Source organism: Petaurus breviceps, unplaced genomic scaffold (genome assembly GCF_028583685.1).
Source record: "Petaurus breviceps papuanus isolate PSGF00001 unplaced genomic scaffold, PetGlider_PUasm1.0 186, whole genome shotgun sequence".
NCBI classification, from domain to species: domain Eukaryota; kingdom Metazoa; phylum Chordata; class Mammalia; order Diprotodontia; family Petauridae; genus Petaurus; species Petaurus breviceps.
In genome coordinates, this window is record NW_027185798.1 from 19833775 (window position 1) to 19852720 (window position 18946).

At 49.3% G+C, this 18946-nt stretch overlaps 1 protein-coding gene across 4 annotated transcripts in view; it reads right to left on the minus strand.

Moving 5' to 3' along the window:
- The window catches only part of ABR (ABR activator of RhoGEF and GTPase), a 300539-nt gene that overhangs the window by 96031 nt on the left and 185562 nt on the right, over positions 1-18946 (minus strand). For 3 of the 4 annotated variants that reach the window (XM_069089720.1, XM_069089721.1, XM_069089722.1), the window contains 3 exons: positions 16109-16294; positions 8544-8651; positions 3098-3158 (listed from right to left, as the gene is read on the minus strand). In XM_069089720.1, coding sequence (XP_068945821.1) covers positions 3098-3158; positions 8544-8651; positions 16109-16294 — 355 coding nt within the window. The remainder of the gene's footprint in view (positions 1-3097; positions 3159-8543; positions 8652-16108; positions 16295-18946) is intronic. The other variant, XM_069089723.1, reaches the window with a different exon arrangement.

Consider the following 18946-nt stretch of genomic DNA (forward strand, 5'->3'; position numbering starts at 1 on the left):
CCCCAGAATCCCTAATTTCCTTCAAAGCTCTGCGGTCCAAATGCTGCCTCTCGCAGGAGGCTTTCCTTGATCTCGCCCCAACAAAGACCTTCTATTTAGTTTGCATATACATGGTTCACTTGGTCTCCTCAGATGAAGATAAGCTCCCAGAGGGCATAAATGCTTTCATTTTTGTCTCTGCATCCCCAGCATAAGACACAATTGTTGGCACGCTTACTAAAATCCTTGCTGGTAGATTTATTGCATTTAAGTAAGGCACTAAGACCCCAATGGATAAGGAGAGCAGTGGACAGTCACAATACAAAGTCCTCTGGGAGGTCAGAGAGAGGAGGGAAGTTTAGACTGGGGGGATCAGCAAGGGAGAGGCCCCCAGAGTCATGACACCTGAGTTGGGAGGGAGAGACACCTCAGCACCCAATTCCCAGTTTAGTCTCCATTCTCCAATTTGGAAACAAAAAGGAATGCAATTAAATTAAAGGAGAAACTCAGAAACCTCAATCCTTGCCCCTTCTTAGTGGGAAGAAACAAAATTAGATGAATAAAAAGTAGGCACCCTATCCCCAGGCGCAGTCACTGCTGGGGGACAGGTTGGTACCAAGTCTGGGATAAGCCCAAGAGTGCCTGATCTCTGTGCCAAACAGAGCACTCTCTTTGGGTCTCTGGACTTTCCAAACCACTTTGAAACAAACCAACCACATGCCAAGGAAGCTTCTTGGACTAATCCTGTCACAATTGGGGAAGAAGGGACTGAGTCCTAGGGTCCTAGAGGACCCCAGATTTAGATTTGGAAATGACTTCAGAGGCCACCTGGTCCATCTTTCTCATTCTGGACACTGAAATACAGGCGCAATTTGCCCATTGTCATACAGGGAAGTGGCTGGGTTTGGATCTGAACCCCGGTCTTTTGACTCCAAATCCAGTGTTCTTTCCTCAGAAGGTAGGGTTGGGACTTGGTTTCTCTGAGTCTGGAAACAATGGGTGACTGCTCTTTCCCGTCCTACTATCAAGTTCCCACATCCTTCTACCAGTCAGCTGGAGGGGAGCAGTGTGGACCTGGCTCCCTCAGGGAAGGGTGCCTACTTCTTCTCAGGACTGCTCCAGCTGGGGACCTGCTGTCATAAGAGGAAATGCCAGCGGGATCTTGGAGATGGCCACGCGAGTCCCTGAAAAGGCTCAGCCGGCTTTTCCCCTCCCCCTCGCCTCAGCCCCCAAGACAATGAACAGAATTCTGGGTTACCAGAACTAGGGTACAAGCTATCTGAAAATGGGCGCTGGAGAAATGGAGAACATGAGGGAAGGAGCAAGATGGAGAGGTAACACGGTTTAGAGGAGAGGGCACTGGGATCAAGAAGGTCTAGGCTCAAATCCCACACCCGTGACCCTGGGCAAATCACCTGACTGCTCTGTGCCTTGTTTCCTAACTTGTGAAATGAGGGCATTGCGGCCTGGTGGGACAGGACACCCCTTCACAGAGCCTCCATGCCGGCCTCTGAAGTTGCTTCCAGCTCGTGGGCTAGGATGGCATGACCTGTGAGTCCTTGGCCTTCCCAGTTGCCCCCAACACACACAGATGTTGGGGGCAGCACAAAGAAGGGAGCAGAAGTCCCCGAGCTGCTCTGCCCAGCTCTTGCCCTGCAGAGGACAGCTTCTTCCATGCCCAAGGCACTTCTTGCTTCAGAGAGCACGGCACACCAGCTGCCAGAGGCAAGCATGCCAAGCACACACCCCCCACCACCCAGTCAAACTCCTCAGCTACCTTCTAGCAGCTGTTCTCTCTACCCCCTGAACTGGTGTCTGCGTTCTCCAGGTGAGGGTCGCTCCATTGTACCTTGCATGCTCCCAACACCCTCCCCACCCCTCTCCTGCTCGCTGACCCACACACCCCCCAGCTTCTTTCAGCTCTGCTGGGGGGGGGTCCCCTGGGAGCTGAGCAGAAGCTTTCAGAAGCCGTCCTATTCTCTCCCACCCTCCAAATTGCTTCTGTGCTCCCCCAGTGCTGTCATTCCAAGTAGAGAGAAGCAAGCCCAAGGCACCATGTGGATTCTCTGTGCACACAATACACTGGCAGCTCAGCCTTCCTCTCTTCTCCTGGGAAACAAAGAAACTCCCAACTACCCCTTACAGATGACTGTGGCACACACCCCTTCTGGGCTGGGAGCTGCAGCCGTGGCCCCCTGTGACTGGCACTGCCCATCACACTTGCCTCTCTCTGAGTCCGCTGGTCACCAGGTGTGGGACCAGAATCACACTCTACTTCCCATCCTTACCAGCTCCTTCTGGAAGTTATCCCCATTCACAGTCATCACCTTCCTTCCAGCCCAGAGGAGCACGGCATCTCAGCCGCCCACCCAAGATCTGCCAGCAGCTCTCACCTCCTGAGGCTCCCTGACTAGAGGTCAGAAGCAGGTGCCAAGGGGGAGAAGACAGGTTCCTAGCCACTCCCTGCCCCCAGCCCTCCATCACCACTGCATCCAAGCTGCCCCATCGGAGCCCCCCCTGACCAGCTAGCGGCCCAACAAGTATTCCAAGAGAGGCAAGCCATGAGTTACCGTAGGTGCAGTTACAGCAGAGTCTGATGATCAAGAGAATTTCCATGGCAGCTTTTTCTGCAGGGTGCCCCAACAGCCATCTCTCCCTGCTCCCCAGCTTCCATCAGCAGGCGAGCCACCCAGTCACCTCGCCCGCCAGCCGGGCACAGCGGCAGCCACGGCGGCCACGCAGCATTCAGAACCTGATGCTGCTGCCGCTGCCTCCGAACAAGTGAGTGAGCGCTAGGGAGGCTTGGTCGGCGGAGCCAGCGGAGAAGGGGGAGGGGAGATGAAAATGAAGTGCAAGACTGGGGAGGGGGAGGAGGGAGACAGGGAGTGAGGGACATCACTGACATTCTAATGAGGAAGAGCACGCTTGCAGCTGGCCGGTGGCGTGGGGAACACAAGCGGCCGGATTCTTACAAGCATGAGTGTGTGTGCATGTGTGTGTGAACGTGTGTGTGTGTACACACCCAACACACACCAGATATGCACACTCAGCAGCCCACGTGCTCCGGGCCCAGAGACTCAGACAAAGAGAGCTGAAGCCTCCCCTCCCCTCCAAATACCTTCCATGGTGACGGACGTGTGGCTCTCCTTGGAGTCCTTGGGGGCTTTGACTTTGAGTTCCTGTCAATGGAAAGAGAAGACTTGCTGATAAATGCCCCCCCCCTCCCCACGGAACCAGGAAGCTCCCCACACTCCCACTGCTGCCAGCCCAGCGATCTCCTTAACAACTATAGTAAAAAACTGTTAAATCATTCCTTTTCTTTTTCCTTTTAAAGCCTCCACTTCGTTTATGCAGCTTTCTACAGAAGAGTCCTGATTCAAATCCCACTCTATGTGTGACCTTGGGCAAAGTCACTTCTCCTGGGCCTTGGTTTCCACATCTGTATAATGAAGAGGTTGCACCTGATGGCTTTGGAGGCCCTTCTGAGTTCTAAATAAGGCTCTTCCTTTGTAAGATGAGGTGGGGCAGGGGTCTGGACTCAGTGGCTTCCAAGGGCCCTCCCAGCTCATGATCCTGTGAACTTTTCCCCTTGGAGCCTCAATTTCCTCATCTGTAGAATGGACCGGATGGCTTCTGAGATTTCCTCTTGATCTTAGGTCCAGATCAGGGCATGGAGGTGTGAGCCTAGATTCTCAAAGGCTCTAGCCTGGTCCTGGAACAAGCTGGAAAGATTCAGGTCTGGAAGGGACCTCAGAGGCCAGTTAGTTCAATCCTCTTATTTCACAGATAAGGAAACTGAGGCACAGAATGAGCAAATTCATAGGATCTAGAGCCAGAAAGCACCTCAGAGGCAACCAACTCTAATGCCCTTACTTTATTATTTTTTTTTGCGGGGGGGGAAGGCAATCGAGATTAAGTGACTTCCCCAGGGTCATACAACTAGTGTCTGGGGCCAAATTTGAACTCAGGTCCTCCTCATTACAGGGCTGGTGCTCTATCCACTTCAGCATGTAGTGGCCCCTTATGCCCTTACTTTACAGAACAGGAAGTTAAGGGGAGGGGAGGAGAAATGATTTGCCCAAATTAAGCCAGATGATAAGCATCAGAGGTGGGGATGCCCTGGCAGGTCTTGACTCCAGTCACACTCTTCCCTGAGGTCACCTCCCTGAGTCAGGAGGGAGACATGCCCAGGGGAATGCCAATTAGAAGACTTCTTTGGGCTGCCTACTATGGCTTGGGCAGTGGAAGGGCTGCCCCAACAGAAGAAATCACAGATCCTTGAGGTGCTGGGAAGACAGAGGGGCAAGAGAAAACAACGGTCTGAAAAGAGGGAAGTGCCTTTCCAAAAATACTTTGTCTCTTCATTCCCAGAGGCCATAGCAACCAAAAACTGATGCTGGCTATTAGAACGCAGGTGGAGAACTGAGGAAGCCTCAGACCTTGGGGATGTGGCAGATCTGCCACTGACCCACGATGGAGACTGGCTCTAACTACCCCCATCCTCCAACCCCCACTCCTGGACGGCCTTTCTAGGGAGAGACTCTAAGGGGAGGCAGGGATACTCCATCCACTGGTTCTATTTCTATGGTACAAAGGACTTGACACTTTAAACCCAGAGTACACTCTTAGAACAAACTTCTTTTGTTCTAATGAAATACCTGCTTCTCCTCCTCTCCCCCTGGAGACCAAGAAAAAAAAGATCATAGCTTTCAAGGTGGAAAGGACCACAGAGCCCATCTCTGTGAAGTTTCCCCTTTTCCATAAAAGGAAACTGAGGCCCAGAGAGGCCCAGGGTCTCAGTTCAGATCACATACAGGTCAGAAGGGCATGGATAGAGAGCTGGAAGGGTCCTGAAAAGCTTTCATTTTTGTGAGGAGGAGCCTTGCCCTCTTACTTCAGTCCCTGAGCTAAGGGAGGGTGGGGCTCCATGGCACACAGATGTACTGTCCCTTTAGACATGATTTGGGAGGTAGTTTGCTATACAGGATGATGGACCAGAAGTTTGTGGAGACCTAGGTTCAAATACAGCCTCTGTCTTGTACTAACTGGGAGATCAGAGGCAAGTGACCCTCAGAATAAGTAAGCTCTAAGTCTGCTTCCAGGGCTAAATCTACGATCTGATCTTATCCATAGCTCACTTAACATCTTAGCTTTCCCCTGTGTAAAATGAGTAATTGCTAACCTTAAAAGTCATCTATAGCCACACTTGGATTTTTATAGAATAGGAAACTGAGGCCTGAGGGGCTGAGTGACTTGCCCAAGGTCCCTCAGAGCCAGGATTCAAACTCGGGTCCCCCAATGGCAGGTTCTGCTCTCTTTCCACCACACTTAAAGTGCTACAGAAACATGCTTATTGATCGTCTGATTGATTGAGGACGGTGGTAACTGGGCCAATGGCTTGCCTGTCCTGCTACCAGAGAATCCTCAAAGGAGGACTGAGCTGCTGTAGACATGCCTGCTGCTAACTGCTCCCAGCAAGAAGGGCATGGACTATCCCTGCCTCGAGTCTACATCACCAAGAGCCTGACCACTGACTGGGAGACTGGGTGGGGGGGCAGGACCAGCTCTCAGCTCTCACCTTGCAGATGCTATGCTGTGTGCCCGGGGAGAATGCAGGGGACCGACTATCTGATCGAAATCCCCTTTGTCAGCCTTTGTGGCTGTCATGGAGTACTGCTCTTCGCAGATCCTGCCCCAGCTCATGCTCCCAAGGATAATGGGACTGCAAAGTACAGTCCTGTCTGAAATTAGAGCTGAAAGGTGATCCCTGAGTAGAAAGTGGATGAAGGCCTAAAATCTGGGCTGAGGAGGAGGGGGACAAGTGGAGAGGAAAAGGACAAAGGGTCAGGACATTGAGGTTCTGCTACCTGCTTCCATCAGCACCCTACCAGAGGCTACAAAGCACTGGAAAAAGGTCTATCCTACAGGATGCAAGGAAGAATCAGTGAGGGTCAAGTGGACACAGCTCCCCGAAGGAGGCGAGGGAAAAGTGGGAGAAACTGACCAGGACTGCAGGAATTCTGTTTCCTCTTCTAGCTCCAAGCTATTTCTAGAGAGAAAAACCTTGGAGAAAAAGACTAGAAATGAGGCTTCTCTAGAAAAGCAGGAGGAAGGACTGTGTTCCCTGGGGCTAAAGCCCAGTTCTGTTCTCTCAGAGTCTCTGGGGAATTATCATTCCCAGCAGCCTCAGCCTGGAAGTATGAAATCACTCTGACAGCCCAGGAGAAGAGACTAATTACAGTAATTAAGTGGCAGAGCAGAAAGCACCAATGAGTCAGGAAAGGGGACTGTCACCACATGGCTACACCTGGCAGGCAGCCCTCAGGCCTGAGCTGTGGCCTTGGGAATGTGTAGGAGTGCAGGGCTGCCAGTTGCACTGGCAGCCAAGGGCACTGGGCGTTATTCTGAGGCCCAGACTTCCCAAGGAAGGAAGGCTGGGGCCCCAAAACATAGGACCAAAGTTGTAGAGATGAAAAGGATATCAAAGTCCAGCCAAGTCCCATTTACTCCTTTTAAAGGGGAAAAACTGAGGCTGGGGTGAACAGTTTAAGTGGTTTGTTCAAGGTTACATGGGGAGTTGAACCCAAGACCTCTGACTAATGCCAAGGCTCTTTATGTTTTACCAGCTCTTGCAGATACTCTCCTCTGCTCAAAGAAGGCCAACAAGGACCCCTGGGTACATGTGGGGAGACCCAGGAGCTGTGCCATCAATCGGGGAAAGTTATAGAGTATGGAATCATGCACATGTAGCTGGAAGGGACCTTGGAAGCCATCGAGGTCAATCCCAACCCAAGGGAAATGGGGATGAAGTTAAGTGACTTTCCCAGGGTCCTACAGCTGCTTAAGAGTCAGAGGTGGGATCTGAGCCTTGGCTCTCCTGCCCTACAATCCAAGGCACAATCCTGCCTTTTGGACACTCTGACAGACATTCAACTATATTCAGCCATGTGAAGTCGGGAAAGCTGTTTTCTCTGTGACTCAGAGGACAAATTCTGATCTTCCAAGCAGTAAAATCCACAGCAGCAGCAGGACTGGCCCACATGATCCTGAGATCATTGACCCCAAGCTTAGGGCGGGTGGGCTATAAAAGTGAAATGTCAGCAGATCAGGAAGGCTCCCTGAACATCTCTTATAACCCCATACAAACTTTCTGTGGCCAGGTTATCACAGTTGATGACATAATGGATAATCAGAGACCCTGGGTTCAAATACTACCTCTGACATTCTTTATGGGACTTTGGGCAGGCAAGTCATTTCAATTTCCTGACCCTGTTTCCCCATCTGTGATACAAGGAGGCTGGACTGAATGGTGTCTGAGGGTCTCTCCCAGATCTAGAGTAATGCTCCATATCTATCTTCCCCCTGTGGCTCCACTTGGAACCTCACTCACCGCGATCTCCTTTCCCAACTGGGCCTTGCCATCTGCCCTGCAGCTTACCCCTCAATCCTCCATGTACTGTCTCCCTCAATGAATGTGGACTCCTTGAGAGCAGGGATGGTTTGGATTTTCCGATTCTATTCTTAGTCCTTAACACTGCTTGGTTCATCAGAAGCATTTACTCAATGCTTTCCCATCCCATCCTATGCCCCTTTGTCAATCCAGACCTGTGATGACAGCATGGTGCAGAGAAAGAAGTCAAGGGACCTGAGTGTGAATCCCCAGCTCTACTATATACTCTGTGTGACCTTGGACGAACCACTAACTGGGTGAATTCTGATTCCATGTCCAGACCTCAAGGGTGACCATTCGCCAGCTCAACCAGATTCCTCCACAGGGTTCTGGACTCAAGGAGCTGCTGTCCTCTCCCACTCTGAAGGAGATTTCACAGAATTATAGAAACTAAGAACTTGGAAGGACCTTAAAGTTTATCTAGTCATGGGATCATAAGCCCAGAGCTAGAAGGGCCATCTGGTCCAACCCACTGTTGCATAGATGAAGAAACTGAGACTAAGAGAGATTAAGTGACATGCCCAGGGTCACAAAGCAAATAAGAGTCAAAGGCAAGATTGGAACTTTGGTCTTCTTAATCCCAAGTCCAGCTAGCACACCACACTGGCTCAAGGAGCTCTGCTTTCTTCTATTTTGAAAGGGATTTTACAGAACCCTAGATGTCAGAGCTAGAATGGACCTGAGGGGTCTTTTAGTCATAGGAACTTAGGTATAGTGCTAGAAAAGACCTTGGCAGCCACCTAATCCAACTCCATCACTGTTCAGAGAAGGGACCGGGCTCCAGAGATGGGGAGTGACTTGTCCAAGGTCACACAATGAGTCAGTGGCATGTGCTTTCTAATTTTCCTTGCTCTTCCTGCTCCCTAATTTCAACCCCCAAAAATGGGAAGGGTGGGGGGCAGGAAATCAAGAAAACTGACAATCCCAAATTAAGAACATGCCAGGTGTAGGAGAGGGACTGGCAGTTTAAGTATCAGCCAATCTGCGAAGCTGCTTCTGTCTGGTAATCAGGGAGGAAACAGCCTGATCTGGGCTGGCTCTCTGGACAGCTCCCAAAATATATTCTCAAGTCTTGGCCAAAGGGTGTCCCCCAAGCAGGAGAGAAGCCGCTCACCTCAGAGATCTTCTGGAACTGGCTGTTGGACTGGCTGCACTTCTCAGCTGTCTCCAAAGCGACTTTATAGTTATCCACAAAGGCTTTGTACACGCCGAGCTGGCTGGCCTGGAAGAGGGAGATGACAGGGAGAGGGGGGATGGAGAGAATGAATGAATGAATGAATGAATGAATGATTAATCAGAACACCTGGAGAGCTGGGAATAGCCAAGGTACTCCAGAGCAGTTTTGAAGGTTTGGAGGTGGGGGTGGTGGGAGTGTAGAAGGGACAGAGGCTGAACAGCATCCCTTCGAATGAGATTCACTGGTTTCCATGGAAACCAGCTCAACCCATAAGGGTTAACAAGGGGGCAGGGCAGTGCCATCTCAAGCATGCTGAGAAATTGAAGCCATCATGGCATTCGCCTTTTTTTTTTCTTTTTAAAAAAGCATTATCAAAGGTCTTGTTGGGTTTGAAATCCCCCCATGCTTCACAATGCTTTCAGGGCTTAGAATTATCCCTAGGAGAAAGTGAGGCGGGGAGGGGAGCGTGTGTGTGTGTGCGTGTGTGTGTGTGCACATGGGTGTGTAGCAGCCCCCTGCCCCAGGCTCCAAGCTGCTCTGGGCTGTGCCTCACAAGAACCGCCCAAATAGCTTTGCAGCTGTCCAGTCTGCACCCAGTACCCCATCCCTCCACTCCTTCCTGTGTCCCCTGCACCACTCCCTCCACACAGCCACAGGAACACAGCGGATAGCGTGTTAGCCATCAAGGCCCGGCAAACAAAGGGCTGGAGCCCAGAGGTGGAGAGGAACACCATGATGGGGCAGAAAACCTAAAGCAACAAGGCCACAGGATACCCTGCCCTGCTCACCCCATTTGAATGAAGCTCCTGATTTTCTGGACAAGGCGAATGTAGAATGTTCCTAAATGTTACAAGGGTTTTCTCCCTCCCCTTTCCCTTCCAGTCCCTCTGAAAGAAAATCGATTTTTATTAAATGGAGGAAATTTTTTAAAAATGTTAAACAAAACATAAACTTCTTGAAGGAAGACAGTTTCATTTTGTATCCACAGCACATAGTAGGTGTTGGGATAGAGATTACACCTGTGATTTCCTTTGTACAGGGAATTCCCAGAGAAGGAAGTTCCCTCTACTGATGCAGGTTGCCACCTCCTCTCCAACTTGTAGTTGCAGAGTTTTCTGGATCCTGGAGAGGTTCAGTACCTTGCCCTCTACAGATGTGACAGGTTGGACTGGTCCCCATAGGCTTCCCTTCTTGGTTCTGAGGCTGGCTCTCCCTCCATGACTGCCTAATGTCTCTCAGTTAAGTACTCGGTACCAGGGCTTCTATCTCATCTTCCCTTCAGGATCCAAAGCAGAATGGAGACTGGGGGGGGGGGGGAGCTAGGAGTGAGGACCATAGGTTTAGAGCTCAGAGACAACTGAGTCCAACCCTCCTCCCTTCATTTTCCAGAGGAGGACCTGAGCCCCAGGGAGGTGAAGAGATTTGCCCAGGATCTTTTCACCCCCATTAGATTGTAAGCTCCTTGAGGGCAAGGGTTGGTTTTTTTTTTCATAGCATCCCTAGTGTTTAGCACAGAATCTAACACTCAATAAGTGCTTAATAAATAAATGCTTATTGATGGACTGATTGCAGACATTAAGATCTAGGAATGAACTACGGATGGGGGAGGAGGGATCCAGAGCCAATCAGAGACATGCCCAGGCCTGGGCTGTGAAGTACCCCCCTGGATCTCAGGCCTAAGGGGTTGGAAGCTAGGACAGGCAAGAAGCAGGGAGGCTGGGGAGCTCTGGCCTCCTTCTGTGCAAGAGGACCTGGGCCAGGGCTGGCCCCCAGTGGGCAGAGCTTCCATTATTCCCAGGAGTGAGGGAAGCCAGGATCAATGGATGCTGGGGGACCAAGTTCCCCGCTCTCCCTCTTGCTCCCCGCCTCAGTGGTACATGGCTTCTGCTAGGGCAGGCATGCCTCACACACTATGGACCCTTCCCAAGACTGTGTTTGTGTGTATTGTGTTTAGCTGTCTTCGGTCATGTCCAACTCTGTTATCCTTTATGGATTTTCATGGCATTGATACTGGAATGGCTTGCCATTTCCTTCTCCAGCTCATTTTACTGAGGGGAAAACAGAGGCAAACAGAGGTTCAGTGACTTGACCAAGGGCACACTGCTAGTAAGTGTCTGGGGCTGGATTTGAACTCACATCTTCCTGACTCCAGGCTCAGGACTCTGTCCACTGAGCCATCTGGCTGCTCCGGAATGACATTTTTTAAATGCTTAAAATACAATGGAGAAGATTACAGAAGAAACCACTGCATTGCCTCTCCCCTAGATTACTGTACTGGTCTCCTTGCTATAAGTGTCTCCCTGCTCCCCACCTTTACCACCATCCCACCGCTTTTCCAAAGACCTCTCACACCTTCAAAATCCCAAGACTTTAGGATTCTAATGTTCAGGCCCCATCATGTCATTCTCCTCCTCAACGTATTCCAGTAGCCCCCTAAAAAAAGAGACCCCTCCATTTGCTTCATAACCAGTCCGACCTTTTCAGCCTCACTGGACATTACGACCTCTCCTTCCTGGGCTGTCCACCCACCCGCCAGGGCTTCTTTCCGCTCCTCACACACAACGGTCCAGCTCTCGCCTCTGAGCCTTGGCACTGGCCACACCCCCCCACCCTTGGTCTCAGAGCTCCTCTCTCCCTTTGAGACTCAGCTGCAAAATTCTAGAGCATGAATGCTAGAAATAAATAAATAATGCAGGTAGGGGAGGGGGGGAGATAGCTGAGACACCACCTTTGGCATAAAGCCTTCTGTGATCCCCCAGCTCCTACCTGCTTCTACCCAAGCCCCCTTTCATGTTTATTCTCTGTATTTATGCTGTATATACCAACAGATGTGCTGCTTAGCTCCCTCAATAGAAGGCAATCTCCTGGTGAATGGGGACTTTTTTACTCTTTGTGTTTGCATTCTCAATCTTTCACATGGTGCCCGGCCCATGTTGTTTTGTTGTTCAGTCAGTTGTGTCAACTCTTCATGACCCCATGTAGGGTTTTCTTGGCAAAAATACTGGAGGGATTGATCATTTCCTTCTCCAGCTCTTTTGACAGATGAGAAACTGAGGCAAGCAGGGTTACATGACTTGCTCAGGATCACACAGCTAATAAAGTGTTATAACATCAATGCAATACCCATAGCAGCTGCTATGACTATGCAGATGTATTTCCAGGGTAAATTCGCAAAATATAATAAACTCTCTTCATTAAATGCAAACCCAGATTAGAACATCAGGAGGTAAGATTTAACAAGGTGCTAATCATCACCACTCTAGAGAGTACCAACATGGCACCATCCAGCTGGCCCATAGGAGCTGCTCAATGAACGCTCGTTCCTTTTTTGATTGACTTACTGATTCAGCACATGAAGTTTGCAAAGGGCTTTCCTAGTGCTAGGTACAAGGGTTGTGCTCTCCCAGTTTTCCAGATGAGCAAAGGAGCAAATCCCCAGAGGAGAACAGAAGTGACCTTGTCCACGGTCATAGGAAGGCAGGTAGGTACATCAGAAAGATGGTGGAGGACCTGTCTCAGATCCCAACCCTGTCTCATTCTGCCTTTGCGCTCTTTAGGTCTCAGTTTCCCCAGTAAGGAATTGTTTCCTCACATTCCCAACACCTATCCCAGAAAAGATGCTGAGTAAATTACTGTCAGTTAGTTTATTGACAGAAGAAGAGTTGGAGAAGGGTGGGCAGCCATGTCGTGAGCAAAGAACTCTCTCGAGCTGGTGCAACCCCAGACAGCAGACATTGTGATCTTCATCCTGTCAGAGGCCACGCCAAATCTCCCCTGAATTCTGGTCACTTTAAAGGGAGATGGACTTGCTTGATGTCAGAATCCAGGGAGGGGACTTACTGGTGGTCACAGGACCTTGGACCGCTCACTGCCCCTCTCTTGGCCTTGGTCACCCCAATTCTAAAATAGGGGTCACAGTAAGCATCAGAGATGGTATTTCAGTCCTCTGACGGGACCCAGAGCCAGTCTACTCCACAGCCTCTGACACTGCCTACTTTCCAGGGGTGCTGCTATGGAAACCTCTATACGTTTTTTTTTTGTTTTTTTTTTTTAAAGCAACTGGGGTTAAGTAACTTGCTCAAGGTTACAGGGCAGTTATTTCATGTGGGTGCTAAGTATCTGAGGCCAGAATCGATCCCTGGTCTCCTGACTCCGGGGCCAGCGCTCTTACTCATTGAGCCACTTGGCCGCCCCGACCTCTGTACATTGTAAAGCACGAGATAAAGGGGGTTCCCTGGCCCCCCTCTCTTTAGACATCTTCTGTTAATGGTTAATAGTTTGTAAACTAGTAATTACTCATAGCATTTAAAAATAGTCTAAGACAAAGAACAGTGGAAGGCTGAATTTGGAGTTTGAGGACCTGGGTTCAAATCCTGCCACTCATATCACTTACTTATTTGTGTGGCTTTGAACAAACTGTTTAACTTCTATGGATTTTACTATTCCCCATTTTAAAACGAGGAGTTTGGAATAGATGGCCTATACAGCAGTATGGCTTTTTTCTAGGGCAGCTAGGTGGTGCAGTGCATAGGGCGTCAGACCTGGAGTCCATTCCTGAGTTCAAATCTGGCCTTGGACACGTACTAGCTGCATGACTCTGGACAAGTCACTTAACCTTATTTGTCTCAGTTTCCTCATCCGTATAATGATAGAACTGAATCATTTGACTAGAGGACCACAGTTCTGGGGTGGAAAGCCTTTTCCAGGGACATCCTCCAGCCCCTAAAAACCACACACCCCCAGGGCTGCCTGTCCCTCTAGGCTGGGTACCAGCCAGAGTCATTAGGCATTGAGGAGGGGGGGTGGAGAGGAGGGTGGTTGCCTGGAAACAGCAGCTTAGCCCTGGGTGATCTAATAAAGGAAATAGCAGTGATGCTAATTCCCTTTTTCCGGGCAATGAATAATCAAATCTCTAATGCCTCCCTCAGAAGGCAGACTCCTTTTCCTTCTGGGGCAGAGCTGGTGCCCACCCTCTTTTGAGGCCTCCAACTTGCAGGGCCCAAGCAGACCAGGGCTAATGTGAAGCCATTCCAGATGCCTGAATGGGACACTGGGCTCCACAGGTGAACCCAGCAGGGGCAGGGTCTTCTCACCTGGCCAGGCGATGGCCTGGTAGCTGTCCTCTCCCTCAGTCCAAGGAGGTAAATCAGACCCTCCCTCCAGGGCATTTAGACCAGCCTCATTTCCCAGCTCTGCCCCTAGTCCCCAAATGGCTGGTGCCCTTCCCTGGAGATCAGACCCAGAGTTCAGTGCTGGAAGGGATTCCATAAGCCACCTGATGAAGAAATTAAGGCATGACTTGCCCTTGAGCACACAGGAAGGGGCAGAGGCAGGACCTGGGTCTTTCTGACTTCCAAGGTCAACACTTTCTTTTTCCTGAAAGAATGGCTCATCTTGCCAAGAGTCATGAAACATTACAGTTGAAAAGGACTTTCTATAAATTCTGTAGGGTGGTTAGATGGCACAGTGGATAGAGCATTGGACCCAGTGTCAGGAAGACCTGAGTTCAAATTCAGCCGCAGATACTTACTACCTGTGTGACCCTGGGCAAGTTAACTTAACCCTGCTTGCCTCAGTTTCCTCATATGTAAAATGAGCTGGAGAAGGAAATGGCAAATCACTCCAGTATCTTTGCCAAGAAAACCCCAAGGGGGGGGTCACAAATAGTCAGACACAACTGAACAACAACATATATTCTGCATTGTGTTTTTTAGTATGTGTAGTTCTCCCCAATAGAAGTAAGTGCCTTTTCACTGAATTAGGATCAATGAGGTCACAGAGCTGGAACAGTAAGAGAAGGTCATAGCCTGCAGGTTATTCAGGTGGTCATTGTACTGAGTACAAGACCAGGAAATGCACAGGACAGTCACACAGTGGGGGCTGCTTGGGAGTCCCCCACCTGGTTCTGTAAGCCCTGGGTGGCAGCGTGTAAGTAAAGGAGGACCTCAAGCTCCCCTGCCATATTCCCAGTTTGCCCTAGTGGAGGGCCCTGGAAGAGTGTGTGCTGCCTCCCTCAAGGTCAAAGTCAAGGTCAATCCCTTTAAACCACCCTCAGGGTCAAGGTCGGTCTTGGTGTCTATGCTGAAGAACCTTCTTTAGTAGCAGAAGAGAACTAGTCTGTGCTGCCTCCCACTGGCTCTGGCATGACCTGTACGCCCTGGGTAAGTCACTTAGCCTCCGTTTCCTCATCTGAAAAATGAGGATGTTGGATTAGAGGGTTCTTCACACTTCCCATGTATGACTAGATGAGTCTATGATCCCCCAGTCAAGGGTAGCTGTCCGTCTTTGTATGGCCTGCAAACTAAGAATGCGACAAAAACAAGCCGCAGTGGGCTACTGGCCTTGGGGCCATAGTTTGCTGATCCCTGATATAGTGTAGAGAGAATGACTTTGAAGGGAAGAAGTCCTTCAAGTCCTTCCTCAGACACACATGGGTGTGACCCTGGGCAAGTCACTCTAACCTTTGTGTGCACCAGACAGTGCTCTCTTATTTTAAGTTGAAAGATAGCTGTTCAGTTAAAATTAAATCACTAGTTCAGTTTTTTTTTTTTTAAATCTTTCCTTGGCAGAGTGGAGCAACAGAATTTCAAGTCAGAGACCCTTCCTACTTTGGCTTGTTCCTGGTTTTGGGATATTCCCAATCTATCTCTAGGTAACTGAATTTCTGTTTCCCTGTCATAGTTCCCCACTGTTGAGGGCAAACTGGGGATAAATGTAGGGGACCTTGGAACTCCCCTCTCCAGGGTCCTGATCCTTCTGGCTGCCAGGAATCCCATGGTCACTGTTGGCTCTCACTTGGTTCCTTGAAAAGCCCACAATGCGGCACTCCCTTCTCTCCCTCCTTGTCTCTCTCTCTCCCTCTCTGTGCACAATTTATTCCTCGGGAAAAGAGACAAGCAGAGGACCATGATGGGTCTGCCCAGCTTGAATGCCATCAAACAGGCATAGATCCCCACCAGAAAGCCTACAAGTGAGGCCGGCCATGCCAGGGAGAGGAGGCAAGGCAGGGGCTTAGGAAGGACTTCACAGCTGTAAGAGATCTTTGGAGAAGCAATGGTAGAGTGGACAAAGGGCCAGCCTCAGGGTCAGGAAGGCTTGGCTTCAATTCCTGCCTCTAACACACACTGGCTGAGTGATCCTACAGCTAACTCTCTGTGTGATACCAGACAAACCACTTAAGCCTCTCTGACCCTCAGTTTCCTCCTCTGTAAAATGAGGGAGTTGGACTGGATGGTCTCAGAGGATCCTTCCAGTTTTAAATCTTTTGGCAAAAGCGAGGCCTTCTCCCCAGGGGCTGGAAGACACCCCCCGTGAGGTAAACTGAGGGAGGGCTGGGAACTTTGGAGGGTGACTAGTCCTTTGCGGTTCCTTTCTCCCCGGAAAACCACTGCCCCCAAGTCCCCATCCAGCTGGTGCTCGTCCAGCTGACAGCCTCGTCCGCGCCCTAGTGCATTCCCAGATCCGAGGGAGGCCTGGCCGGGGGACCCGGGCAAGGCACTTACCAGCTTCTGGAAGAGGTGCCCCAAGGTGACCTGGCTGTCCCACTGCTGCACCTTGGGGCAGAGGCTGTCATAGAATTCCTTGTGTATCTCATAGATATCTTGGATCTTGTAGAAGATGGTCTCAATCTGCTGAATGGTGAGCACAGGTTGGGAGGTGGTAGCTGTGGCCTTGAGGGGCTTCATGGGCTGTGAGCAGGAGGGGAGAACAGACAGGGCTGGAGTAAGAAAACCCCGACAGAATTAACCAAGAACATGGGGAAAGCTTGGGGTGAGGAGACCTGCGTTCAGATTTCAGGGGTCTGTGACCTTGGACAAACAAACCCCTTAAACTGTGAGCCTCAGTTTCCTCATCCATAAAATGGGGACAAACACACTCACACTCTCTACCCCATGGGGACGATGTGAAGAAAACATACAATAAATGACTGTGGGAACTCCCTCCAACAACAACAATAATAATAGTGGGCTTGATTTAGCCTGGGGGACATAGACTGCTGACCCTCGATCAGCATTAATTAATAATTAATATAAATAATTAACAGCACTTTGAAGTTTGCAGCAAAGTGCTTTGCAGATATTATCACATTTGATCCTCATAATAACCCTGGGAGGCAGGTGCTATTTTTATACCCCATTTTCCAGATGGGGAAACAGGCAGGCAAAGTTTAAGTGATTTGCTCAGGGTCACATGGCTAGTAAGTGTAAGAAGCCAAATTTGAACTCAGGACTTGATGATTCCAGGTCCAAGCTCTCTTCATTAATACGTTTTATAATCTGTCAGTACTTTTAGTCACAAAGGTGGGGAAATTCATTCTCAGGAAAGTGAACTGATTTGCCGAAGGTCATACAGCTAGCTAGGAAGCACCAGAGATAGGATCTGAACCCAAGGCCTCTGACTCCAGAGGCACAAAGGGTCACCTGAGGCCCAGGGAGGTGCAGAAATCTGCCTGTGGTCACAAGAGGGAGTGTCAGAAGCAGAACTGGAACCCAGGTCTCTAGAGGATCTAGTTCTAAAGCTCAGAAAGGACATCAGGCACCAACGAGTCCTCAATTTACAAATAAAGAGAATGAAGCAAAGTTGGGAGCGCGACCTGTGTATAGTCATACAGCTAGTAAGAGTCAGGGATGGGATTCGAACCCAGGTCCTCCAGACTACAAGTCTGGTACCTTGTCAACTAGGGCCACACTGTCTCTCAGAAACTTTAAAGCATGTATATAAATGGGAGGGTGTTGCTTTTTTTTTTTAAATGGCCCCATGATTTCATTGCTATAGGAAAGGCCTAGTGAGGAAATTCCATCCACTAATGCAGGGTTACACCTCCTTAGCAACTTCTAATTTACAGAGTCCTAATTAAGAGATCATTTAAGGGCCTTGTCTAGGGTCACACAGACAGAGCTTGAACCCAAGCTCTAAACCAGCTCTCTCTTCACTAAGTCTTACTACCTTTCCTCTAAATGTGAGTTATTATTAGACTATCCATCCCCACAGGGATAGGAGGGGCTGGAGGGACTTCCTTTGCCAGGGTCTTGCCCAGACAAGGGCCCAGGATGGCGCTGTACCCACTACATTGTGCCTGAAGCTTGATTTATCCTTGGGTGGGGCTGTCACAGGCCCCAACAGGCCATGCTCAGCTCACATGGCAAAGAAACCCAGCATGCTAGGACCTGCTGGATCCTGGGACAGGGGCCAAGAGTGGGCACTCATGGACTCCATCTGGAAGCCAGCCCATAGGCTACAGTCACTGGGCAGCACCCTGTAAGGCATGCTATAATAGTTGTTTGCTTTTTTTTTTTTTTAACAGGGTTCACACTTTCCTCTGGGGAGAACCTCACCCAGTATTTCATGAGGCCTCTTCTCCTCCCACTCTAGCGGATGGGAGGGTTAGCCTGGAACTTCCTCCCTGTAAACCCAGCCTCCCTTTTGCTAGCAATGGAGAGGGGAGTGTTGGGTTCTCTGGAGGTGGAGATTAAACAAGCCCTTTCTCTAAGGGCAGCTGTGGCCCAACCAATAATAGCATCAGAGCTTTCAAAGCCAGACGGTACCTCAGAGACCATCTAATCTAACTCCCACATTTTACAGGTAAAGAAACTGAGGCCCAGAGAGGTTAAGTAACTTATAGGATCATCACCTTAGAGCTAGAAGGGGCCTCAGAGGCCACCTAGCCCAACAGGTAGGGAAACTGAGGCTCAGGAAACTGACCTGACTTGCCCAAGATCTCTTGTCTATTTAGCATTGGAGATAGGATTTGACTTAAAGTAAGAACACCATTGAACTAACAAATAAAACTCGAAGCTGGTTTTATGAAAACAACAACAACAACAAAAAAGAGATAAACCATTGGTTAATTTGATTTAAAAAAAAGGAAAGAAGAAAACCGAATTACTAGCATAAAAAGAGATAAACCATTGGTTAATTTGATTTAAAAAAAAGAAAGAAGAAAACCAAATTACTAGCATAAAAAATGAAAGGGGTGAATGAAGAGGAAATTAAGACAATTACTGGGAGCTATTTTGCTCAATTACATGCCTATAACTTTGACGATCTAAATGAAATGAATATCTACAAAAATATAAATTACCCAGATTAACACAATAAAATACTTAAATAATCCAATCTAATCTTAAATTAGAAAAAGAAACTGAACAAGCCATCTATGAACTTCCTAAGAAAAAAATCCCCAGGACCAGATTGATTCACAACTGAATTCTACCAAGCATTTAAAGAACAATTAATCCCAATACTATATAAACTATTTGAAAAAATAGGTGAAGGAGTCCTACCAAATTCCTTCTACAACACAAATAAAGGTGTTAATACCCAAACCAGGAAAAGTCAAA